At 33.7% G+C, this 27,690-nt stretch overlaps 1 protein-coding gene across 1 annotated transcript; it reads right to left on the bottom strand.

The window, feature by feature from the left end:
- Positions 1-10,350: 10,350 nt before the first annotated feature.
- On the bottom strand, positions 10,351-21,587 carry LOC127084009 (serine carboxypeptidase-like 13). Its single transcript, XM_051024380.1, has 14 exons — positions 21,393-21,587; positions 21,165-21,302; positions 20,901-21,046; positions 20,479-20,675; positions 20,247-20,349; positions 20,116-20,153; positions 19,898-19,999; positions 19,703-19,789; positions 11,472-11,585; positions 11,309-11,380; positions 11,080-11,198; positions 10,849-10,962; positions 10,705-10,762; positions 10,351-10,589 (listed from the first exon to the last, which is right to left on the bottom strand). Exons 2-14 carry the CDS (start codon positions 21,296-21,298, stop codon positions 10,506-10,508), a joined length of 1,368 nt encoding a protein of 455 aa, XP_050880337.1. The 5' UTR covers positions 21,299-21,302; positions 21,393-21,587; the 3' UTR covers positions 10,351-10,505.
- Positions 21,588-27,690: the final 6,103 nt, after the last annotated feature.

Raw genomic sequence — 27,690 nt, 5'->3', positions numbered from 1 at the left:
TGAATGGAGTAAAGTGACCAAAGTCACAGAATAGAGTATCTGGTGATAAGTGACTGAAACGGTTTAGTTTGAAACCAAAAGTCAAGGTATATTGGAATCCATAGGAGAAATGAGATTCGTACCATAGAGGGAAACATGCATATTGGCCAAAAAAGAAGGAATTAAATGTATGGAAATAAGCCAAACAACTCTAGGTGCAAAAGCGGACTATTCATTAAGCGTCCTAAAAGGGTGTGTATGGAATTCCAAAGAAAGTGTATTTTTGATGTCAAAGGAATAATATGTCACTAGATGAACGATTTATGATCGACGGTAGGTAATGAATTGTGAAAGATATGAATGGTGCCCTAAGGCAAAGGAGGAATAATTAGAAGTATGCTCGACAAGGATTCACATCCTCGTGCCTACGTATTCTCATTGTGCAATGATAAAATTTAAGCAATCGTAGTTCAGTCGGCTAGGGTTGAAAAGAAATTGATTGAAGGAAAGAAGGAATGGATGATTGAATTGAAATGATTTGAATGGAATGGAGAGACTTGATAGCTACTGGATGAGAATCACACTAAAGTCTATGGGTAAAGGTGGATATGATAAACAACGAGCCAAACGTCTCGCACCCAAAGATATCCAGAATGAGTGTAGGAAAGCTCCAATCTCATTCCTTCTTTACCACTTAAGGCTTGTGGCATGTAATTCCCGTCTTAAACTTCAAGCGGAGGAAGAAGAATCTTTGTAGTTGTTTCTTGCATTGATGATGAAGGCCTTATCAATCGTTCGATCGAATTGCACTAAAGTCTATGAATAGAGGTGAATACGATGAGCGCTGGGTCATATGTCCCATACCCAAAGATACTCAGAATGGGGGTAGGAATACTCCAGTCCCACTCCTTCTCCATTCCTTAAGGCTCGTATCATACAACTCGATTCATGATTGATAAGTTGTTGAAGTGCTTCCTTTTTTTGTTTTGCTTGGTGAAGAGATACTTGTCAATCGTATGATTAGAATCGTGATAAAGTCTATGAATAAAGGTGAATATGATGAGCGATGAGTCATACGTCCAATACCCAAAGATACTCAGAATGGGGGTGGGAATACTCCAGTCCCACTCCTTCTCTATTGCGTAAGGCTCGTGTCACACTCTTCTAACTTTGATTTAACAAGTGTTGAAGATGCCACCTTTAATGTGCTTGAATAGTTCGCTGCTTGGTGTGGCTGAGGATGCCTTTTTCAAAGATCTTGTCTTGAGGTCTTGAGCTCCACAACTTGGAAGAAAAGTCTTATTAAGTGACCAAGGGTCTTTTGGTCGCTTAATTTAGACTGTGGGATTATACAAGTTCAAAGGATTTAATCAATCAAAATTGCTTTTGATCAATTTAATCATGAGTTTTATTTTGGTTTTTGGGAACTAGGTTTAGATTTAGTCAAAGTTAGTAGTTGTTAGAAACTACCCTAAGGGATCATGCATTAGAAATTGATTGAAAATTCTAAGTTAGAAGTCCTAAGGGAGCATGTACAAATTGGTCAAGATGTTGAATAAAATTCTAGGTTAAGTCCTAAAATTATAAGGGAATGATTAAAATCTATGTCACATTCTAATCCTAAAGGGATCATGCAATTCTAACACAAAATACCAAAATAAGCCCATAAGGGCAAAATGGTCATTTACAAAAATATGTCAAATTCAAGGCCTAAAAGATCCTAACCTAATGTAGAAAAATTAACCTAATGTGGAGGAATGTCAAGCTCTAAATTTAATCAAGCTTAATTGTTTCTATTTAGAAAAACCCTAATTAAATTTCTATTTAAAAGTCCTAATTAATTCTAATGAGAATTCTAAAGATGTGAGTTAATCCTAAATGAAATTCTAATGTAAAACTCTAAAAACTAGATTAATCCTAAATGAATAGGATCTCAATGAGACCAATTCTGAATAAGACTCCATATGAACCATGGAAGAACAAAAATCCCAACATGTCATATTCCATTCATTTGGATCTATTTGTTATATGCTTAAGACTAAAGATAACTTGAATAAGTTTGATTCCAAAGCTCAAAAGTGTATCATATTAGGATACTCTAAACGCTTCAAAGGCTATATAATGTATAACACTAAAACCCAAGTTATTGAAGAATCAACTCATGTTAAGTATGATGATAAGCTTGACTCTGAAAAGTCAAAGCTAGTTGATCAATTTGTAGATTAGAAATTGCCTATTTAGACCTTGAGGATAAAGCTTTTGGAGATGCTCAACAAAAAGCTAAACCGTCAGAACCTAAAGTTGTTGACATATTAGATCCAGAAGTTGCTGGCATACCAGCACCTCTGAAAAAGTTCACGCAAATACTATCTCTTTCTAAAGATCTCTGATTCTAGGTGAAAAGATAGAACATGTTAAAACCAGATCATTATTCAGAAGAGATGAAGAGACTCTTATAGGATTGGTGTCTATCACATAACCAACTTTGATTGATGAAGCTCTTCTAAACTCTGAATGAATTCTGGAAATGCAAGAAGAACTGAATCAATTCTCTAGAAATGATGTATGGACTCTGGTTCCTAGACCAAAAGGAAAACATGTCATTGGAACCAAGTGGGTATTTAGAAAAAAAAATCCATACTTGTTTCACAAGACTATAGTCAACAAGAAGGAATTGACTATACTTAAACCTTTACACCAATGGCTAGGTTATAATCTATTTGTCTTTTAATATCCTTTGTAATTAATCATAACATTATTCTATATCAAATGGATGTTAAAAGTGAATTAATCATAACATTATTCTACAAACTTAAGAAATCCTCATATGGTCTAAAACAAGCTCCCAGTTGGTATGACAAACTTAACAACTTTATTTTGCATAATGGTTTTTCAAGAGGAAAAGTTGACACAACTCTGTTATATAAATCCTTCAAGAATGAAATTCTAATAGTTCAAGTTTATGTTGATGACATCATATTTGGCTCTGTGAATGCTTCTATTTGTCAAGCTTTTCCTAAGTAAATGCAGGTTGAATTCGAGATGAGTATGATGGGCGAGCTGAAGTTCTTTATGGGGATTCAAATTAATCAAGGTCCAGAGGGAACTTACATTCTTAAGAGTAAGTATACAAGATAAATTCTCAAGAAGTTTGGTATGGTCGAAGGGAAACCTATCAAAACTCGAATGAATCCAACATGCATTTTGGAGAAGGACAGATAAGGTAAAAAAGGTAGAAAAAATGTATACAAAGGTATGATTAGCTCTCTTCTGTATTTAACTTCCTCTAAACTTGAATTTTGTTCAGTGTGTGTTTGTGTTCTAGATTCCAGTCAGATCCGAGAGAATCTCACTTAACAGTTGTTAAGAGAATTTTTAGGTATCTGAAAAATACTACTAATATTGGTTTGTTTTATAATAAATCACTAGATTACAAGTTAGTAGATTATTATGACGCTGACTTTGCTAGAGATAGAATTGAAAGAAGCTAACTTAACAATTATTGAGAGAATCTTTAGATATCTAAAAAATACTACTAATCTTGGTTTGTTTTATAAGAAATCATCAAACTATAGGTTAGTAGGTTATTGTGACAATGACTTTGCTAGAGATAGAATTGAAAGAAAAAGAAGCAGTGGAAGTTGTCAGTTTCTCGGTGACTATCTAGTCTCATGTTCCAGCAAAAGACAGTCAACGATTGCACTATCAACAACAGAAGATGAATATATTACATCATCTACATGCAACACATACATACTCTGGATGGAGAGTCAGCTAGAATATTATTAACTTTATGAGAGTAACATTCATATTCTTTGTGATAATACCTTTGTTATATGTTTATCCAAGAATCTCATTTTACACTATAGAGATAAACACATTGAGATAAAACATCATTTTATAAGAGAGTATGTTATGAAAGGTATTATTAATTTAAAATTGATTGATACCGACCATCAATGGGATGATATCTTTACAAAACCCCTTGCTGAAGACATATTTGTTTTCATTCTGAAGAATTTAAAAATGGAAATATGTCTTGAGTGAAAATACAAATCTCAATGTGTGATGCGTCTGGATACTCAAACTGAGAATCTGATGAAACATAACTCTGAGCTAGTTAACCCTTTGAAGTGGAAAGGTTTTTTGGGTCAGAAGGTCCTAAGTCAAAATATCTCTAGGACTTTATGCCTTCCGGACTCTGAATGATACTAATGCTTTTATTCACGCGCTTTCATTGTGGCCAAGAACTTTGTTGACATGTGTCTAACTAATACTTACAACAATAAAAAACTTGAATAAACCTTGGGAATTAATTTTTGGGGTAAAAAAATATTCATTTTCTTACGCACCCTTTGCCATTAATTTTTCTTTCCTTTTCTAGTTTTGAAACGATGTCTTCTGACAAGCGTGCAAATTAACGTGTTGTGTTATAGACATAACATTGGGGGTTTTCTAGGTAACTGTTGATTTTTATTTCGTTTATATTATAAACCTTAAATATTTCTAAGTCTTTTCAACTTCTCTTCTCACCCTATTTAAACCCCTTTTCACCTCTCACTCCTCATAATCTCGTGTGTCTTCTCAAAACCTTTTTCTAAAAAAACTCCTTTTTGTCTCCTTCATCTCAACCTAAACTAGAAATGGGCTCTAAACATTCATGGGTGACGAAAATATCTTAACATCTATCAATGAAAAGTTTGTTACTTTTTCTAAGCTAAAGGATCAAGGTTTTGATCTCTTTGGAGTTGTCTCTTCTCAACGACGGGGAAAGTACTTTGACATGCTCTATGGACCCATTTGTACTATTCTTGTAAAATAATTCCGGATAAATGCTTCCATTAAGCAGACCGAACATGATGCTTTAGGAATTCAGTCTGATGACTTTGGAATCCCAATAGTAATCACTCATTCTCTTATTGTTAAGGCAATAAATTATGAAGATAATGGTGTTTGTGTTGATCATTATAGAAGGAGAAACCATTTCCTCTCCATCATTCCTAGGCGCATTCTTGCCAATCTTGATAAGCCAACAAATGTTTCCTCTCTCTTTTCCATGGAAAAAATATGGCATCAACTGTTAGTGTCAAATTTTCTTCCAAGAGAAAAGAATGCGGACTTGCTTAATTATGATGACAAACATCTCCTATACTTCATCCTAACTAGGGTTAAAGTTAACTTTCCTCTCACCATCTTTAACTTCATGATGTCAAAGATCATTGTCTCTCCCAAGGAAATGTCTTTCTTAATTCCTTACGGATGAGTTCTCTTAGAACACTTCTCTCAAGAAGGAATAGTGAAGAAGGTGCAAGAACTTGGCCTAAATGAGGCTCTTGTAACCCATTAGAGCTTGAAGCTTGATTTAGCTGAAAGAACTTTTGGTGTTGGACCCTCTACTCCCTAGTCTCTTTTTTCTCATCTTTTCTTTTGTATCTTTATTTTATTTTGTTTGCATCTTATAATTCATAATGATTAATGAAGTATTTCCTTTTCTATCATCTTTACTCTTCAATTTATCTATTATTTTTTATTTACGACAATGGGGGAGAAAATATATGATTTTGATTCATTTTTATCCCAAGATAAATCCCAAACATGTTATTTTATTGGATAAACTATATGACTATTTGTGCTGCTTAAAAATCAAAATTGTTTTAAGTATGAAAGAGGATGTTTTAGAGTTTATGAATTCTTGCTTGACTTGTCATAAATTGAAGATCAAACATCAGAAGTTGTCTGGATTCATGCAGCCTTTGAGTATTCCTTAGTGGAAGTGGGATAATATCTATATGGATTTTGTAGTGGTGTTGCAAAAAACCACTAAAGGGAGCTATTCGATTTGGGTTGTCGTGGATAGATTGACTAAGTCGACTCATTTTATTCTGATAAAGATCAGTTACTCATTATAGAAGCTAGAAGAGATTTACATCAGTGAGATAATGAAGTTAAATGGAATTCCTTTGAGCATTATTTTATTTTAATTTAGTTGAAAATGCTTTATATTAATTTATTTGAGTGCTCTATTTAATTTATTGGTATTATTGGGATGAGTGTAATTTTATTAGATTATCATTAATTTAAATTATTTAAATGATAGAAACAATGAGAAATTGAGTTAGTGGATTAATAAAAATAGTATGGTTTTATTTAAATAGAAAGGGAAATTAGAGTTAGGCTGTTTGGGAGAATAAGCTGTCAGCAAAGCCAGAGATAAAATATTATGAGAGCTTTTGGAGGGAGAAGCGAGAATCTCTAGAGCCAAAGCTTCACGGTTGTTGCAAATTTGAGGCAAGGGGTGGGGAATTGGTCATGATATAGGTATTTAAGCATGAAGGATAGAGATGATTCCTTATCATATTTCCTTGTTCCTTGTTTCTTTTCCTCCATTGATGAGGGGTTTGAATCTTGAGATGGTTGTGCAAACCTCTTTGGAATGTATTTATTTGATTCTATTTTATAATATGAAATCGCTGCTAATTGTATTATTATATCGGTTAAATTAGGATTTTTGATGCTATTAAATTTATGTTATTACTTGATGAAATATGAGGATGATTTCGTGTTTGAGTGATGATGTATATGTAAAAACGGTGATGTTATATGTGATTAAATGTTATACTATTCACGATTGATGAACTGTTGTGCGCTTGAGGTCTTTTGGGGTCGAAATTGGAGACCTGTAAGTGCAACCATCGTGAAAATGCTGATTTTCACATTTTGCACGGTGGTGACGGGCCAACCGTCACCGTTACGACGAAGAAACGCCAACTTGTTAGTAGTGAAAGGCGTCAGACACTTGATGGCCCGACCGCTAGCACTCCATCACAAGCGTAGTATCCCTAGATCTTTAGCGATGACGATCGAGTGAGAGAGGAGAGTGAAGGGTGGGGTGACGATCGTCAGCCCATTGAAGGGTTGATCGTCAACTCTTGGGTTGACCGATTCTGGGTCGTTGACTCAATTTTTTGAGTTGATTCTATTTTTCAATGTATATTAGATGCTATTTTATGATGTTTGTTGAGTAGTGATGAGAAATTGTACAATTTAATTATCAGTGTTCCATGAGGAGTGCAGTGTCTCTAGATCGTCAGCAATGATGATCGAGTGAGAGAGGAGAGTGGCAGATGGGGTGACGATCGTCTTCTCCTGGGTTGACCTATGATTGGTCATTGACTCGTTTTTTCTAGTGGATTATGTTTTCAATGTTTATTTGATTCTATTTGATGTTTTTTAATGAGTAGTAATGAGAAATTATACAATTTAATTGTTATGCTGAGTTACGATGAAAGTGTTGAGTTATGTTGAGATGTAATTGGTTTAGAGAGGAACCATTGTTGTGGCCTTGTATTGGCGATATTTATGCTTATTTTTTTGTTTAGAAAGGAATCAATAACGAGTATTTGAGTTTGAAGTTTGAGACGAGTATTATATTTGTTCGTTGCATTCATGTATCATGTGTATCCGAGATAGGCAGGGCTTCGATCCAGTGACGAGTCTCCGATTCAGATTGGAATCAGTGACAAGTTAAATAGTTCATAGAGGAACCAATGATGAGTCAAATGGTTTAAAGAGGAACCAGGTTCAGATAGGAACCAACGATGAGTAGATTAATATGTAATATACCTCAGATATCCAAAACCTTGGTACCACACGCTTTAGAGTAGAAGAGATGAATATATTGCATACATAACCACATTTATGATTATTGTTCTTGTGGATGATATATGTGATTGATGGTTGATATTAATTATACTATCATTGCTATTTTATACACTGTTAACATATGTGAATATATTATCACCCCTTGTTTGTTTGTCTATGTTGTTTTTTACGCCTGTGGTGCAGATACTCAGGTAAAAGAGCCTTAGATGCAGTTGTGTTTTGGAGGATGACGTAGTGGCCTTCTTCGTCATTTATTGATTTTGAGTTTATTTTAGTTTTCCACGTGTCACTCTGATAATGTAGCACTCGGTGTGTTTACCTTTTTGTTTCGTGTTCTGAGAGATATTAAACTATTTCTTTTATGATTTGAAATGAAGTTGATTTTGATTTACGAGACAATTAAAGTTGAGATTTAATTATTTATTTCCACTGCTATAATACGATACTTGAGAAAGATGTTTATGCTGAGATAATGTGACACCCTATTTTTGAGTAAATCATCTGTATGTTTTATAAAATAAGTCTTTGAGGTTTTAGGGTGTTACAGTAAGTATGTTCCTGATCCATTCCATGTGATTCAATTAGATGATGTGCAAGTGAGAGATAACCTGACTTATGAAGCATCGCCCTTGCGAATTGAAGATCGTGAGGTGAAGCACTTAAGGGGTAATGAAATTCCTTTGGTGAATATTGTGTGGGAAAGATCCGTTGCAGGGAGCATGACGTGGGAGCTAGAGAGTCAGATGAAGGAGTCTTACCAAGGTTGTTTCCTACAGGTAAATTTTCGAGGGCGAAAATTCTTAAGTGAGGGAGAGTTGTAACTCCACGGTTTTTATTCCAAAAATTATTTGATCTTTTTGAGGTGTCTTTTATTTAATTAATTATTATTAATTAGTTTGAGAATAATTGAGAGAATTGAGTTATAGTTTAATATTTAAAATTATTAGAGAATGTGAGAATTTGTGGTTTTTGGAAAATAAACTAGAATTAAGTAAGTATGGGGGTGATGAGTTGAATTAGTGAGAATTTGGAGCATTAGTGAAATTATTAAAAATAAAATAAAAATTAGGTTTTTATTTAAATAGAAGTGAGAAGTGATATCACATAGAATTTGGTAGAATGGAGACTAAGAAGAAAGAAGAGTAAACCTTAGCTAAGCAAGTGAAAGGGGAGGGGGGGGGGGGGGGGGGGCTATATAGCCAAAGTTTCAAGCTTCTTGTCATAATTAAGGTGGGGGGAATTGTTCAATATGTTGTTGTCTAAGCATGGGGATAGTGGGGAATCCTTAACTCTTCTCTTTTCCTTTTCCATTGTTGTGGAACTTGAATTGTGCAAAACCTCTCTGGATTATTATTGTGTAATTCTGAATTATGCTCAGTTGATGTTGTGAATTATGTGATTATATATGTTTAATTTGGATTCTTTATGTTCATGAATATATGTGATGATTTTTTGATGAATATTCTGGTGAATTTATGATTAGCTGATGTGATAAATGTTAAATTGATGTTTTATTGTGAAATTTGTTGGTATAATGTGTCAATCGAATGTTGGGTGTTTGACTGGAATGAAATCGGTTGAATAGATTAAAATATGGAGGGATTGAATGGTGAAAATTCAGATATCGCGTTCTACACAGTGATGACGGGCGTCACCAGCATGATAGGCCAACCATCACTATGTTAGGGAAGAAGACGCCAAATCGTCAGCGATGATGGGCGTACGCCGAGTGATAGTCTAACCGTCAACGACCCAAAATGTGCACACGACCGCAAACCTTCAGTGATTTACGGGTGAAAGTCCCCAAAGGGTGACGATTGTCATGGCCAAGACTGTCTGACTGTCAGCCCTACAGAATGGCCATGGTGAGGTGTTTGACTCATTTTTTGGAGTAGTTTCTGATTTTCTAATTTGTTCCTTGTTATTTAATGTTAGTTGATGAGAAAAGTGTTATTAAGTTATTATGTTGAGTTAATTGATGAATACCGCATGAGGAGGAATTGTTGATGTGAGATAATTAGGCTCGATGGAACCAACGTCGTGGATATAAACGATAATAATCATTTGATGATGATATGTTTAGGTCCGAAAGAACTAGTGACATGTAGGACTGATGTCCAGTGACGAGGATTGGATTTGAAGGATTGTGGACGTTAATTTGCATTAATTGTAGCATTCATGCATCATATATATCGGAGATAGGTAAGACTTCGGTCCAATGGCGAGTAGGACTTCGGTCTAGTGACAAGTAGGACTTCGGTCCAAATGACGAGTTGGGATACCTCAGAAACATACCTATAAATATTCTAAATATTGGTACCACATGCATATGAGTAGAAGAGATTGATATTGCATACATAATTGCATCCAGATTAGACTGAATATCCTACATATTAGACACTTGAGTTTCAAAGATCATCAAATATAATAGAAGTAATCATAGTTACAAGTTAGATAAAACTATTTGTTCTATTTTTTTACTTGTTCACACTGAAACAAAAATCATATTTTTAATATAGACATTCTAAGCTTTTAAAAAAAATTGTTTATCCAAATCCGATTTTGTTTTCTATTTTACTTAATCCGTCGAATTTGAAAGCATAATTTTGGATTGCTTAATTATAACATGTAGTTTTAACAACAACAAAAAAAAAATATTTAGATTTATAATCCAAATTTTTGTATGAATAGACAAAAAAAAAATCTCCATCAAATCAAAGCACATATAGATAAGAGAAAATTGTTGAGCGAGAATCCCAATTTAGATCTTAGATGGAACTATCATACTTTATTTATCTCCCAGACAAAATTCGATTTGCCATGATTCCCTTTATTTGGAAACTGTAGGCTTAGCACAGGAAAAATTAGATAAGAGAAAATGAAAACCACCTCTTGATCATATTATAAACTTCCTTGGGCTTAAATGTCTGGGCCACATGTCCAGCACCCTGTGTTCCAATAGTTTTATGATCAAACAATATTGCTATTAAATTTAACCTAAAATGAGTAACTGTTAAATTAAATATCTTAAAATAGCATTCTCAAATTTAAGATAATACTTGCCTTTACGGTCACATAGGTTAAGTAGTGGTCTTCTTTCATTTTGTAAATTTTTGTGTATCTGTGTGAATTATTTGATATAATCAATAAAATGGTAGTATATGTGTTTTCTTCCACCCAATAAAGAGCTGAGAAAAGTGTAATTACCCTGCAACTTGACCTTCAACAAACCATGCACGCCATTTGTCATGTATGCTCATATTGAATGACCTTATCCATTCTTGTGTACCCATTTGTGGTACTACCATGTCAAGATCAGAACTGCAGTTTATCGGCTAAATAATGAGTCTCATACCAACAATAATAAATGGAAAAAATTAGTCTAACGAACCAACTAACTTGTATATTATATTACAAAATGTGCAAGAATAAAATTACCTATAAATAAGAGCTTGGATGTTGGCGTTGGTGAGATTGTGATAATAATCTACAACACTAGGTAGATTTTTTGTGTATCCCAAAGTTTTGTTGCATCTCAAGAAATCCCCTTTAGTTCCCTATTTAAATTGTATCCTTGAACTAAATATTTAGTTGTTCAATGAAAAGTTCAATTAATTTCATCCAGTAAGAATTATTATATTATAAATGACAGAATATGTGGAATTACCTCTCTTATATGAAGGGCCTTCCTTACATTTTCATCGTTTGCCCATGTGTTAACAAGGATATGATAATAACTCTACAAGACAGTTGATGATTTAATCAAGTTAGCTCTACCTAATTTGGGAGGCAGGGGACAAAGCTTAGAGAGAGAGACAGATTTTCTTAACTCTACACTGTAGTTCTTGATCATCTTGAACTGGTTGTTGAATTACTTGGTTCACAGCAGGTGTAGTCATACAGACAGGTTCTAAAATATTTTGTTCATTTATATAATGAACGAGCTACAAATCAATGTTTTATTTCATTAATTACTTTTCATGTATGAGTAGATCAAATGCATAACTATATCACTACGTTGAAAATGCTATAAATTTCTAGAATATTCTTATATAATGTGTATGAAAATGTTAAAAGAGTCTAGAACTATAATGGGTATGAAAAATGTAGAAGAACCTAGAATTATAAGTGTATGGAAATGCTAGAATAACCTAAAATTATCATGATATTAATCTATTATGAAACATCTAGAAAGAACTATAAGTGTATAATGAATTATTGAGAGGTTGGTGACTTGAGTCTATAAATAGGAAATTGGTATTTTGTAAATCATCATCCAAGAAATCAATGTCATAGCCTTTTTTTTAAACAATTTTTTAAAACTATCTTATATCAACTATCAACTATTCAACTACTAACGGTGACATCATAGCTACCTTCGATCATACATTGGGCATAGTTATATTATCTATCTACTATTCCAAAATCATACAAATTACTTCAAACAAAATTCTTTTGTACTATTAACCCACTCCAATAATTTTTCTAAGCTATGGATATCACCATTCAATCATCGCTTATTTCTGTCTCTATTTTCAATGGTGAATATTATGATTTCTAGCGTGTTAAAATGAAGACATTTTTTCATCACAAGATTGATAGGACATAGTAGAAGAAAGCTTCACCGCTCCCGTGGATACTTCTGTTCTTAATGCAACTCAAGAAAAATAGTTGAAGAAAAATAAACAGAAAAACTCAAAGGCGTTGTTCACCTTGCAACAAGTGGTGACCGATGCAATTTTTCCAAGAATTATGGGAGTAAAAACTGCCAAAGAAGCGTGAAACACATTGCTCAAGGAGTTTCAAGGAAGAGACAAGGTATGTGCCGTTAAACTTCAATCTCTAAGAAGAGATTTTAAACTATTGAAGATGAAGGAGTTTGAGATAGTTAAATATTACTATTCTAAAGTTAAAGAAATAATTAATCAAATGAGATATTTTTGGGAGGATATTCTTGATAAGAAAATTATTGAGAAAATTTTAATTATTATACCCCAAAGTTTGACCCAATCGTGACAACGATTGAGAAAACCAAAGATATGTTCACTCTATCAGTGACAAAACTATTGAGCTCTTTTGAAGCATGTGAGCAAAGACTGCAAGGGCATAAAGAAGATACACTTGAAAATGTCCTCCAGTAAAAACTCAATTTTCAGTCCCAAAATAAAGAAAATGAAGGAAAGAAAAATTATGGAGAAACCTCCAGAAGAAGAAAAGTCACTAGAAATTTCCTTAAGAACAAATCAGATAAAAATACTCTATGAAATATATGCAAAAGACTAGGCGATTCAGAGAAAAAAAATTGGTACCGTAATATGCCACAATGCAACCATTGCAAGAAGTTCAGGCACATAGAGAAAAATTGTCGCAACAAAAATTGGCATGAATCTAATATCACAGAAGAGCATGATCAAGAAAAATGTATGTTCTATGACACTCAAGACTCAATCAAAGAAAAATGAGGAAGTTGTTACTTTGATAGTAGATACATAAATCACATGGCCAAGGATAAGACTACTTTCAAAAGCATTGACGAGTCTGTCAAAGTCAGAGTTCGACTAGCAAATGACAGTTGGTTGAATAAAAAGGAAAAGGCATTGTCATGGTGTAGACATATAAAGGTACGTGACTCATCCATGATCTCTGACTAGTTCCCATCCTAAAAGAAAATCTTCTAAGCATTGGCCAAATGATGGAGAGAGGCTACACACTTCAATTTGAAGGAGGTGTATGCAAAATCTTAGACAACAAAAATAAATGGGTCGAGATAGCCCAAGTGAAGATGGATAAGAGCAATAGATTTTTCTCGCAAATTTTGAAATATGCAACTAACATTGCCATGAAGGTACAAGTTAATGACTCGTGGCTCTAGCATTGAATATTTGGCCACTTCAACACACATGTCTTGAAGTCGTCACATGAGAAGAACATAATGAGAGATATTCCAAGCATAAATTAGAACAATGAAGTGTGTGAAGAGGGTCTTCTTGGTAAGCAACACCGATTTTCGTTCTCAACAAGCGGAGCATGAAGATAAAAAGACCTATTATAGCTAATACATACGGACGTCTGTGGATCGATGAGAACGTCATTACATGAGAAATAAAGGTATTTCCTACTCTTCATTGGTGACTTCTATAGAATGACATGGGTCTATTTTCGAAAAGAAAAAAATCAGAAGTCTTTGGAGTATTCAAATATTTCAAGGCCCTTGCTAAAAATCAAAGTGGAAAACAGATAAAAGTACTAAGACGTGATCGTGACAAAGAGTACACCTCCCACGAGTTTGATATTTTATGAGGATGAAGGTATAGAGTGGCAACTTACAGTCGTATATTCTCCTCAACAAAATTTGGTCATTAAAGAGTTTAGGTTCAACGGGGCAGGGGCTAAACGAAAGTCTTAGGCTTAAATAGGGTAGTGGCTAAATGAAATTTGGGCTTTAAAGAGTTTATGGTTAAACAACGATTTAGGCTTGTTGGAGAAAAGGGAAAAGGCTAAACACAGGGTTTAGTCTTGAACAAATGTTGATGCCAAACGAGATTTGGGCTTGAGAGAGAGAGAGAGAGAGAGAGAGAGAGAGAGAGAGAGAGAGAGAGAGAGAGAGAGAGAGAGAGAGAGAGTAGCGATTAACCAACGATTTAAACTCGTGGGGAAAAAGAGAGAAAGAATCGCACAATTATGGAGATGGCTAGATTGATGCTCAATGAGATAGGATTGCCTAAGACATCATGGGATGAAGTAGTCTACACTACTGTTTACATACACAATGTCCAACTAATGCAGTATAAGATAAAACAATTGAAGTTTGGAACGGGAATAAGCCATCAACAAAGCATCTAAGCATCCTTGGATTTATAATGCTAAATTCATATTCTAGACATGAAGAGGCACAAGCATGAAGACAAGACTATATGAGGCATCTTCTTGGGGTATAGTACAATCTATAAGGACTACCGTATCTACAACTTGCAAACTAAAAAACATATCATTAGTCGAGATGTTGAAGTTGATGAGAATGCTTCTTAGAATTAGGATGAAGAAAAAGTGGAGAAGAACATCGTTATACAAGGTCAACTACCTCAAGAAGAACCTGAGGAAGAAGACCCATGTGAACCTCCTTCGCTCCACCACAACAACAAGAGTAAGACCTATCATCACCAGAGTCTACTCCAAGAGGAGTAAGATATGTCATACCCCAATTTTTCCCCAAAGATTTTCATCCATTGTAATTGCATAATTAGTCGGTCGTTCATGCATTAGGTTGACCAAAAGTCAACTTAGGTCAATATAATTTAAAAGTTCAAAATAGCCAAAACAACATCTCATGCATTTTTATCTATTTACATCGCCTCATGCATTGCGTGAAATTAACTGAAATTCAATTAGAATAAAATTGTGGTTCTACAGGAAAATCAGTAAAAGCGGTTCGATATTATGCATAAAATTAACGAGTAAAATATTTTTAGTTTTGACATGTATGAGATTATTTTACGAAACTATGCTATGCATAGATCATGTTGGTATGCTCGTTTTATTTTTCGTACTCCGTTTGCAATCGCTGTTTATACGGTCATAGCCTGTTTATCTGGGTATTCTTAGTTGTGATTTAGATAATTTCATTCTGCTCTACTAAAATTTGTCGTCTGTAGATCATTTTAATGTGCTCGTTTTATTTTTTCAGTACAACACGCATCCAGTTTTATTTATTTTCGGTTTATTCTGGTCTCTTTTTTTATTTGAAAAATATTAAAACAAAAATATTTTTAATTATAGTATAATTTACAGAATTCACTTTTGTTAATAAAATCAACTTAAGGGCACTTTGGCCATTTTAAAAGAAATAAAAAAAACAATTGGAATGAGTCATATCTCTCTTTGAAACCACTCCAACGTTGAATCATTCAACTTCTATACTCATGACCAATTCTTTTCATTCATCCTCATACTCATGATCAATTCTCTTCTTTCTCTCATGCAGAAAATTGCCACTATACACTAACACTACATTCCTTCTACACATAAACTTCATCTCTTTATTTTCATGACAGTAAAAAAAACTCACTTCTCTTCTTATCATCATAATCATCGCTACCATTCTTCATCCATCTTTCTAACCACATCTCACTACAATAATACCACCATTTCACCAAATAAACCTCCCTGCAACATTAATTTTTTCCATGCTAAAACTACACCAAGATCAAACACAAAGATGTAGACTCTTGCTTTCAAAAATTCATTCAACCCTTCCTAACCTTATCATCATCTTCTTCAAACCAAATTTTACTCTTCAACCTCCATTACAATTAATTCACAATAAAACATCAAGAACAACCTCTCCTCACATAAATTTCGACTCACTTCATTCATATCCAACAATCACCATAACAAGAACATAACTAAAAGCCAACATAACAATAGAAGCTGAAACGGATCCGTCCGTGTACAGAAATCACTGTCGTAACATCCTCCGACATGTACGGTCGGTCGACTACATCCCAGCCGTGTGATCCCTGCCTCCATCGGAACTGCTTCAACCGCCACTGCCGTACAACCACAAGCCGGTATCGTTATGTTTTTTTTCCTTTGTTGTTTTATTCTTCCATTTGATGTTGTTTAGTTTTTTATTTGAAGATTTGCTACATAATACTGGTCTAAGTTTCTATTTTGATTTGAGAGAAAGAAGAGACAGAGAGATTGAGTTTGTGCATAAAGTTGGTTTATGTGTGAGTGTGTGTTTATGTGTTCATGCAAAAAATGAGAGAGAGATGATAGATTTATTGTTTTTTTCTACTTTAGTTGCCAAATGTCAGTAGCAGATTGGGTATTTTAGTGAATTTCAAAAAATGAAACTCTTCCTCTCTTTTCAAAGTCCTCCGCCCCCTTCTTACACCACTCTCTCTCTTTTTTTTTTTTTTTTTTTTTTTCTTTTTTAGGTTTTTCCTTTTGTTTAAATTGTTTTTTTATTGGGCCTTGGGCCCATGTTTAATATACTTGTTTTCTTATGTTTACCTCCCATTTTCATACTCATTCCCCTATTGTGTTTTATCTTTTATTTGCTTTTTTATCTCTTAATTTTACTTTATCATTTATTTATTCTATTACATTTCTCTTGATTAAGTTATTTATTTGAAGTCTTCATTAATTGATCAATTAAATTTTTGTTTGATTTGGTTGATTAGCTTTAGATTAATGAATTATTTCCTTAATTTCTAAGTTATTTATTTGATTATATGTTTAATTGATCTCATGTGGCTAGTCATTTAGATGGGTAATCTCTATCCATGTTCATATCATCATGTAATTAATCGTACTTATAATTTCACTAACTTTTTCATAATTTCAACAACCAATTTCATTTTCTAATCATTTTCAAATTCAATTTCAATATCAAACCATTTCAGATACTTGTTGTAGAGCTCCATGTATAGATACTTGTCTCCACATAAAATCATTCTCAACCAATCAGACTTCTTTTTCGCCTGAGTGCGACTTTGAAAACCTTTTTCAAAAATGATTATGCTTTATCCATTTAGACGCGAGAGCAAGAAACAAGTAAAGGTTTAACCGCTCAAATGTGATCTAAGCATCACTCTCTAAAAGCAATCAACCAACACATGACTTTCTACATGAACTATAGAAATCTGGTTTTATCATTGCACTATGAGAATACATATACACAAGATTCTGAAATCTTGGTGAGAAAAATAATAAAAAACTTAGGTTCGGTCCCTTTCTTCTCACCTTAAGAAAAAAACCTAAAAACATTTCCTTTCCTTTTTCTCGATTCTCGCATAATAAGTAGAAGATAGCAAACAATTCACACTAACACTCCTTCACATAACTAACTAAATGAGTCTCGTTGAGTACAACAGATGTAAGAGGTGATAATATGTTCCCCTTGCATAACCGACTTCCGAATTCGATCTGGTTGTGATGACTATTTCCCTTATATTTGATGGGTTTTATTCGATATTTTCTCGTTCCTTTAGAATAAATAAAGATCAGCGACGACTCTGTTTTTATTTCGAGCGTGCCATGTGCCCGGGTGTTTTTTTGCACCATGACAAGATATTTGGTGGACATATTGAAACCTGTAACTTGGCCATACTTGAACTTGGAAGCTTTGAAGAAGCATCACAGAAGGAAATATGAGTCAAGTCAATGGAAGATGGGATAAAGATGATCGAGAAAAACAACACATGGGAGTTAGTGAATCGTCCCCTTGGAAAAGATATCATTGGGGTTAATTGTGTCTATAAGACAAAGCTCATTCCTGATGGCACGATACAGAAAGACTAGGAAGGCTAGTAATTAAGGGTTACTCACAGCAACCCGTGATTAACTACAATGAGACATTTGCACCAGTAGCTCGTCTTAATACCATAAGAGCTCTAATAGCTATTACGCAACAAAAAGGATGGAGTATCCATCAACTAGATGTAAAATTTTCCTTCCTCAACGGCGTACTTGAAGAAGAAATCTATGTGGAGCAGCCGCAAGGATTCATGTCTGAAAGGGAAGAAAGCAAAGTGTTAAGACTAAGAAAAAAACTATATGGTATGAAGTAAGCACCTCGAGCATGGTATAACAGGTTCAATCAGTATATCATGGATAGAGGATTCAGGAGGAGCAAGAGTGAGCCTACACTATACATCAAGTCCCAAGCTACACCGCCAGACATAATGTATGCTACAAGTCTTCTATCAAGATTCATGCAAAGCCCAAGTCAAATACACTTTGGAGTAGGAAAAAGAATTTGGAGGTATCTACAAGGAACAAAAAGAGTTCGGTATATGGTCACTACCAAAACCGACTCAAGATTACTTGGCTACAACGACATTGATTGGGCAGGTTCGGTAGATGATATGAAGAACACCTTTGGCTATGCTTTCTCACTAGGATCAATAATTTTCTCTTAGGTATCAAAGAAGTAAGATACGATTGCACAATCAATGGCAATTGTTGAAGCAAATAGTCAAGCTATATGGCTATGGCAGATACTTGAAGACATGGGAGACAAACAAGATGAGCCTACTACAATCAATTGTGATAACAAATCAACAATTGCAATGGCAAAGAATCTAGTGCATCACAACAAAACAAACACATAGCAATCAAGTATCACTTTATCAAAGAAGATGATGAAATTAAAGAGATCAAACTCGAATAATGTAGGCCAGAAGATCAAATTGGAGACATTCACGAAGGCGTTGCCAAGACCAAAATTTGAAGAGCTACGAGCTACACTTGCAGTCATGTAAATTTGCATCAAGTAGGAGTGTTGAAATTGCTACAAATTTCTAAAATATTCTAAAATATAATGTGTATGAAAATGGTAGAAGAGCCTAGAACTATAATGTGTATGAAAAAGATAGAAAAACCTAGAACTATAAGTGTATGAAAATGATAGAAGAACGTAGAACTATCATGATACTAATCTATCATGAAACATCTAGAAAGAACTAAAATAATATAGAAACATTCACCACCATTGATAGGTTGGAGACTTGATCCTATAAATATAATGTTTATGAAAATGGTAGAAGAGTCTAGAACTATAATGTGTATGAAAAAGGTAGAAGAACCTAGAACTATAAGTGTGTGAAAATGATAGAAGAACGTAGAACTATCATGATACTAATCTATTATGAAACATCTAGAAAAAACTTAAATAATGCATAAACATTCACCACCATTGATAAGTTGGAGACTTGATCCTAAAAATATAATGTGTGAAAATGATTGAAGAGCCTAGAACTATAATGTGAATGAAAAAGATAGAAAAGCCTAGAAGTATAAATATATGGAAATGATATAGAACTATCATGATACTAATTTATCATGAAATATATAGAAAGATCTAAAATAATGTAGAAACATTCACCATCATTAATAGGTTGGAAACTTGATCCTATAAATAGACAAATAGTGCTTTATAAATCATCATTCAAAAAATCAATGTCATAATCTTCTTTCTAAAAATATGTCTAAAAATATTTTCTATCAATTATTCAACTCCTAACTCCTAACAGAGTTCATGCAGTATCATACTAACCTCATAATAAGCTTCATAATCCGAGACACACTTTGTGTTGTCTGGATCGATGTTCACATAATCACCCTTACAATTTTCTTCCAACGACTGCAGCAACAGTTGGAAATTTGTATAGTATAACAATAATGATAATGATTGTGAGACGGAAGTACTTTGAATGAAAACGATAATAATTTAGACATGATGGAAAATAACCTCATAAAGTTCTTTTGGTATTAGAGACATATGGTAAGCATATAAAACTCGTGTGTTATAATACTGGTAGGTGTCAACAGCTGGGCTTGCCAACACATAACCCTAATGATAACTATGAAACAATTAGTTTTATATATATATATATATATATATATATATATATATTAGTTTCAAACAAAATTAGAAAAATAGAAAAATAGTTTTGTGATGTTTCTTACTTTGATGTTTATGTGTGGCATATGTCTTTCTTTGTATCCTGAAATTCAAGGACGCATTGGAAAAATACAGAACAATGCCAAATTAAGTCATCACATTAACATTTGTTACTAGCTGCTTAGTATTTACTTACCTTCATATACTTTTTGAACAAGAGGACCAGTAGTTATTCCTGAGTATGAGCCACCGCCAATATAAAATGGATTTGAGCTAAAATTTGAATGATCAATAAACCACTGCATTTAAAGAGATGAAACTCGTTATAATAGTATAATATTATGCTCAACCCATATATTTTTATGTTGAGTATGACTCTCAGTTTAGTGGATAGTAATATTTGACTAAAAGTAAAATAAGCTATTCACCTTTTGTAAAAAAGAATACGCATGATCCACCCAGAGTGTATCACTGCTATAATAGCCTTCTTGCGTTTCTGAGTAAGAAAATCCAGTCCCAACTGGCATATCTATGTAAATCATATTCAACATATGTGTCCAACCATAAGGATTCAATTTAAGCTTTGGAAGGTTCTCATTGTAATCACCATCCATTACTAAAGGCCCTGTATAAAAATGCAATTCAAATTTAAGTATGTTTTATTTTCTGCACATGACACAACACTATCTTATTTGTGCACCATTGAATTAGCCTTCCCCGAAATAGTCAAGTCTAAAAGATCAAAAATCTCGGTCACAATCATAAGAAGGATATTTAAACCATATTAATCAAACTATACCTTAAGACATTAGTATCACAAGATAGAACAATATAACAAGAGAGGATTTACCATTTTCAAAAAAGAATGCCGAAAGGCCAGAGCATCCTGGACCTCCAACCAACCAAAGCAAAATTGGATCAATTAAGGGATTTCTTTGAGACTCTACAAAATAGTAAAATATTTTCACCTTTTGTCCTTCTCCCACTCCTATGTATCTACACAATACACAATTATAATTGAAGGTGTTTAGTTGTTATAGAACTGAAGGAAGAAATTATAAACATATACTAGAGAATGATGAATTTGTGTAAAAGAAGAAAGAAACCCACACACCCAGTTTGAAGGTTGAATGGAAGTTGGCCATCAAAACCCGGCAGGTTGTTGACAATAGAACCGGAAGAAACAATGAATGGCAGAAGCATCATCAGAGTAACTATGATAACACAGCTACATCTCCAACCCATCATCACACTACAAAGCAAAATTTTGTTGCAGATTCAAATTACAATACATGAATAGAAATGGTGTAATTAATTAAGTATAAGAAATAGAAAAATTCACCAGAAAAAAGAAGGGTTCTGAAATGATCAAGGTAGGTGGAAGGAAGGTCAACTGAGAGCTTCACATTTGGAATTAGGATATAGGGTGCTCATTGCATTATTGCTTACTATTTTAAAAAATGTGTTGGATATAAAATACTGAAACAAATGGCCTAACTCACTACTCCATTATTTAATAAAATAAGCATTAAATTTTTGTCGATACCCAATTCGTGAATTTTATACCTATATACCATCTTTTTCTCCCATATATACCAAAATACCACACTTTCAAAAATATATACCAAAATACCATCTTTTCACAAATTTTCAACACACAGCCGCCAATCCATTGGGCGGTTGAGTGTAAAACATGAATGGACCGTCCATTCATTTGGAGGGTGTGTTTAAAACGAATTTTTTTTTTCCAAAACTGAAATATGTTAATATTTATTACTATTACATTATTAATTAAATTATTATTGATTTTGTATTAATGATTTTGATTTTTCAGTAATCAACATTATTATTAAAATTAATTATTATTAATAATTTTGGAAAATTAATTATTATTAATAAAATTTGTAGATAAAATAATTGTTTAATTTATAACAAATATGATATATGTTACAATTAATATTGATTTAATATAAATTTCTATTATTAATAAATATTATACATAATAATTTTTTTTAGTAAAATAAAATATTATTAATAAGTTGGGTAGATAAAATGTTTCTTTAAATTAAAATAAATATAATATAATTTATAATTAATTTTGATTTAGTATAACTTTCTATTATTAATAAATATTGTATAAACTTATAAAAACTTATAAGAAATATTAATTTAGTAAAATTATAAGAAATATTAATTTAGTAAAATTATTTCTTATAAATTAAAGTTGTAGGTAATAAATATTTATTTATAAATATATAAATAAGTAAATTGCATATAAATTAGAAAAAACGACAAAAATAAATATAAGGAATTTTTTATTTATTGATATAATAACAAGAAAATTACAATGAACCCCACTTAACCATGATTTTGACCGGGACGTGGTAAGCGGTGACCAGTTCCACATGAAGGAGCAAAACCTAATCGAGTAGACCTTCTTTGTGGAACTCGAGATCGGTAGTAGCTCCGGCGTTGGGACATCGAGATCGGTTGTGACCATGAAGACGACATAAGGTGCATTTTCTCTCCAACGTATCATTTATGTCCATTTCCGTTCTTATACGCCTGCTTACTGGGCGACCTTTCTTGTTCCTTCTCATGCTAGGGTTATGGCATAGTAGATCTCCTTCAAAAACGGGCCAATATGCATCGTATGGCAGCACTGGGAAACTATTACTGTAAACCCCAAAAGGTTTGAAACCTTGTAAACGGTGGACAGAAGACCGTATGCGTCATGGCGTATCTTGGAACACGCAGCGATAACATGTGAACAAGGAACACGAAAAGCTTGAAACTTTCCGCAATCACACCAACCACCTTGTAGGTTGACCTTGTAACGTCCCATAGGCTTCCCCTCACCATGGTCCATTGTCTCTTTTACACTAAAAGTGTGATGCTGGTAGTCAAAAATTGACACCTGATGTGTGTTGGACTTTAGTGTTTCTTCCTTCATCACCTTCATGCAGTTTTCTGTAAATAGTTGGCCAGAGTTCAACACTGCACTCCATTGTGCACCCCTTTCAGCGAACAACGTTGCCATCCTATAATATGTGGCACTCACCAATGCTGTAATGGGTAGATTGCGGGTGCCTTTAAAAACTGAGTTCATTGACTCGACGAGGTTTGTTGTCATATGACCCCAGCGCCGACCCTCGTCAAATGCCCTCGTCCATTTTTTATCTTCAACACATTCCTGATACTAATCATTCCAATTTATGTAACAGTTTGTATGGAGACCCTATCTTGGGCTTGAAGACGACGACCCAACTGAAAGTGACATGTGGAGTTCAACAACGTTTATCATATGCTTCACTACAGTTGAGATGCATCACTCCGATAGAGTGAAACTCCAATATGGCATTCAACAAGACATCCCGAATTCTCCTAAATGCATGGAGGAGTATCACACGAGTAAAGCATCCGACCAATGGAAATTCCTTAATTGGAAAGACCATTACAAGCAAGAGCGTCGTCAATGGCAAAATCGTCGCAACACTGTCTTGCAAGGCTTTGTAATGCCAGATGAGTGTAAACCGAGTAGGGGTTACATGGATTGGTATAGATCTGTGTCAACTTTGTATCTATCGCAGAATAGATTGTTATTTGATCCTCGTAACCAACCCGCACCTTCAAACTTTCAACACACCGGACCGTCAACCACCTACACCCAACAACCCACCTCTCACACCCAACAACACACCTACCATACCCAACAACCTTTCAACCCAACCCAACCACCTTATACCCCATCACAACACTACAGTCAACAATACCAACCATTTAACCCACCCCTCTACAACACCCATCAACAACAACAACAACATTATAACTCCTCCCAAAATTTTACCCCCTCAACATCTTACACCCAGCCACATACACCACACACCATCCACCATAATCCATATGCATTCACACAAACTACCCAACAAGAGCACAACTTCCAAACACCACAAGAACCCTACGTCCCTATCATGCAAACCTCAATGCCCCCATATGCCCAACCAAACTGGAATTACGAGGGAACCAGATTAAGCTATGGAAGTGCGACAGACTTCATATCTGACGACGCTCTCGAGGACTTCATAAATCCAACAAATGAGGCGGGGCCTTCGAATGTTGATCAGGGTGAGAACCGAGTTCCACAAAGAAGGTCTACTCGATTAGGTTTTGCTCCTTCATGTGGAACTGGTCACCGCTTACCACGTCCCGGTCAAAATCATGGTTAAGTGGGGTTCATTGTAATTTTCTTGTTATTATATCAATAAATAAAAAATTCCTTATATTTATTTTTGTCGTTTTTTCTAATTTATATGCAATTTACTTATTTATATATTTATAAATAAATATTTATTACCTACAACTTTAATTTATAAGAAATAATTTTACTAAATTAATATTTCTTATAATTTTACTAAATTAATATTTCTTATAAGTTTTTATAAGTTTATACAATATTTATTAATAATAGAAAGTTATACTAAATCAAAATTAATTATAAATTATATTATATTTATTTTAATTTAAACAAACATTTTATCTACCCAACTTATTAATAATATTTTATTTTACTAAAAAAAATTATTATGTATAATATTTATTAATAATAGAAATTTATATTAAATCAATATTAATTGTAACATATATCATATTTGTTATAAATTAAACAATTATTTTATCTACAAATTTTATTAATAATAATTAATTTTCCAAAATTATTAATAATAATTAATTTTAATAATAATGTTGATTACTGAAAAATCAAAATCATTAATACAAAATCAATAATAATTTAATTAATAATGTAATAATAATAAATATTAACATATTTCAGTTTTGGAAGAAAAAAAATTCGTTTTAAACACACCCTCCAAATGAATGGGCGGTCCATTCATGTTTTACACTCAACCGCCCAATGGATTGGCGGCTGTGTGTTGAAAATTTGTGAAAAGATGGTATTTTGGTATATATTTTTGAAAGTGTGGTATTTTGGTATATATGTGAGAAAAAGATGGTATATAGGTATAAAATTCCCAATTCGTCCCCTTACCATTAATATATATATATATATATTGTTGGTTGTTGATCTGCAGCCATTAAGGCACATTCTGCAACCATTAATAAGGACAACAATACAAATTTTATAGTTGTATTATATGAATAAATTTATATTTATTTACACATCCATATAGAATATTTCTCCTTATTGTGTATAGGAATTAATTTGAGTTAATTAGGGTTTAATTAGTTTCTTTAGTTAAGTTTACTTGCTAGGCTATTTATATCATATTCTATTATGTACAAACTCAATAAGAAATACATAATTTCTACATGGTATCAGAGCTACAGTTCTAATCCGAAAGAAAGAAAAAAAAATAAGGTTTTCTCATGGAGGAAAAAACAAACAGCTCAAGCATCTCAAATGCTGATCCAAAGGCAGCGACTGGAAACACCACCAGTCATAATGAGACAATTCCCATTACTTGTTACAAGCTCAATGGACAGAACTATACACACTGGTCCATATTTGTCTGACTCTTCCTCCAAGGAAATGGAAAGGAAGACTACATCACCGATGATGCTAAACAGCCAGCAAAGACTGATTCAAACCATGCAAAGTGGAAACTTGAAAACAGTCTTGTGATGTCATGGTTACTTAACTCCATGACAAATGAATGTGGTGAAAATTTCATGTATTATGACAATGCTGCAGAAATCTAGAATGCATCCAAGGAGACCTACTCAAATGTGGATAACACTTCAGCCATATTTTACCACTTCATCCATATTTGAGATCAAAAGTCTCTTACATGACCTTCAACAAGGAGGCTCTCTAGTAACAGAGTACTATCACACTCTCATAAAGTATTGGCAGCAACTCGACATCTATGCTGACATAGAGTGGAAATGTCCGGAGGATGAAAAAATCTACAAAGAATTGATCGAGAAGGATATAATCTATCAATTTTTATTGGGACTGAATAATCTATCAATCTTTGAACTAAACCTTTCCCTAGCATTCGTGAAGCATTTGCAGAAGTAAGAAGGGAAGAAAGTAGAAGAAAAGTTATGTTGGGAAGTCAAAGTACAAACATTGAAGGCTTTGCCCTTATAGCAAGAGGCCCACCAAACAAAGATAGAGGATGGTGTGATCACTACAAGCGTCCTGGACATACAAAGGAAACATGTTAGGTGTTTAACGGGAAACCCACAGATCTGAAACCATGATTCAAGGATACACGTGCATATGTTGATGTTGTTGATGAAAGCCAATCCAAAATTACTGCAGAGGCAAGCCCTTTCAACAAAGAACAAATAGAGATGTTGTAGAAAATGATGCAACAAGCAATACAAAACACTAGTACTTCTTCCACTTCTACTCTTGCCCAAAAAGGTAATATTTCTACTGCCCTTCATGTTAATCACCAAAAAACAAACTAATGGATTGTTGATTCTGGCGTATCAGATCACATGACTGGGACATCAATGTATTTACCAAATACACTCCTTGTCAAGATGGATGTTTTGTTCGAATAACAGATGGTACTACCTATAAAGTGGCTGGTAAGGGTTCAATGATTATCACTAAAGATATTACTCTTTATTCAGTTTTACATGTTCCAAAATTAAATTGCAGTTTGTTGTCTATCTATAAATTAACCAAAAATTTGGGATGTATTGCTAAGTTTTTACCAAATTTGTGTGAAATTCAGGATATGAATTCGGGGAAGATGATTGGCAATGCTGGGGAAAATGCAGGCCTTTACTACCTAAGAGTTGAAGAAAAATATGAAAGATCATACAAGGTTTCCCTTACGCGTTCATCAAAGAATGAGAACGATTTAATGTTATTACATTATCGCCTAGGACACCCAAATTTTATATATTTGAAAAAGATGTTTCCATCTTTATTTAATAAAGATTCTGGTTTTTTCAAATGTGAAGTGTGCGAATCAACCAAACACACCAAGTCTCATTATTCCATACAACCTCATAAGTCATCTAAACATTTCACCCTTATTCATAGTGATGTGTGGGGACCTTCACGGGTGAGCAATAACAATGGGTCAAGGTGGTTTGTCACCTTTATTGATGACCATACAAGAATCACTTAGGTGTTTCTCATGAAAGAAAAGTCAGAGGTAGGGAGTATATTTGAGAACTTCCATAAAATGGTTCAAACCCAATTTCAAAGCAACATTCAACTCCTAAGAACTGATAATGGATGGGAGTACTTCCGCCATATCCTTGGTGCATACCTTGCCAAAAATGGGATTATACACCAAACTTCATGTCCATATTCTCCCCAACAAAATGGAACAATAGAGAGGAAAAATAGACACCTCTTAGAAGTCATTTGAGCCCTCATGTTGTCCATGAATGTACCTAGCCATTTTTGGGGAGATGTAGTTCTTTCTTCATCATACCTAATAAATAGAGTTCCCTAAAAAACACTCAACCTAAACACACATCACCAACCCTCTTGTCCGTTTATCCTTCGAGTAAACTCATCACAAATCTTCCACCAAAGATTTTTGGATGTACTGCTTTTGTACATGATCAAAACCCAAATCCCAACAAGTTGGACCCAAAGGCCATAAAATGTATATTTTTGGGATACTCTCCTACCAAGAAAGGATATA

This window comes from Lathyrus oleraceus, chromosome 5 (genome assembly GCF_024323335.1).
Source record: "Lathyrus oleraceus cultivar Zhongwan6 chromosome 5, CAAS_Psat_ZW6_1.0, whole genome shotgun sequence".
Taxonomy (NCBI): domain Eukaryota; kingdom Viridiplantae; phylum Streptophyta; class Magnoliopsida; order Fabales; family Fabaceae; genus Lathyrus; species Lathyrus oleraceus.
This window is presented reverse-complemented; position numbering and strand designations above follow the sequence as displayed.

Excerpts from the sequence above, each read along its gene's own strand:
- LOC127084009 (XM_051024380.1), bottom strand. The coding sequence starts at position 21,298 with ATGATGGGTTGGAGATGTAGCTGTGTTATCATAGTTACTCTGATGATG. Across the intron at positions 20,000-20,115 it reads TGCCACACATAAACATCAAA|GGTTATGTGTTGGCAAGCCC; the intron begins GTAAGAAACATC and ends AGTTATCATTAG. Across the intron at positions 11,381-11,471 it reads ATCAAGAACTACAGTGTAGA|AGTTATTATCATATCCTTGT; the intron begins GTTAAGAAAATC and ends ACTGTCTTGTAG.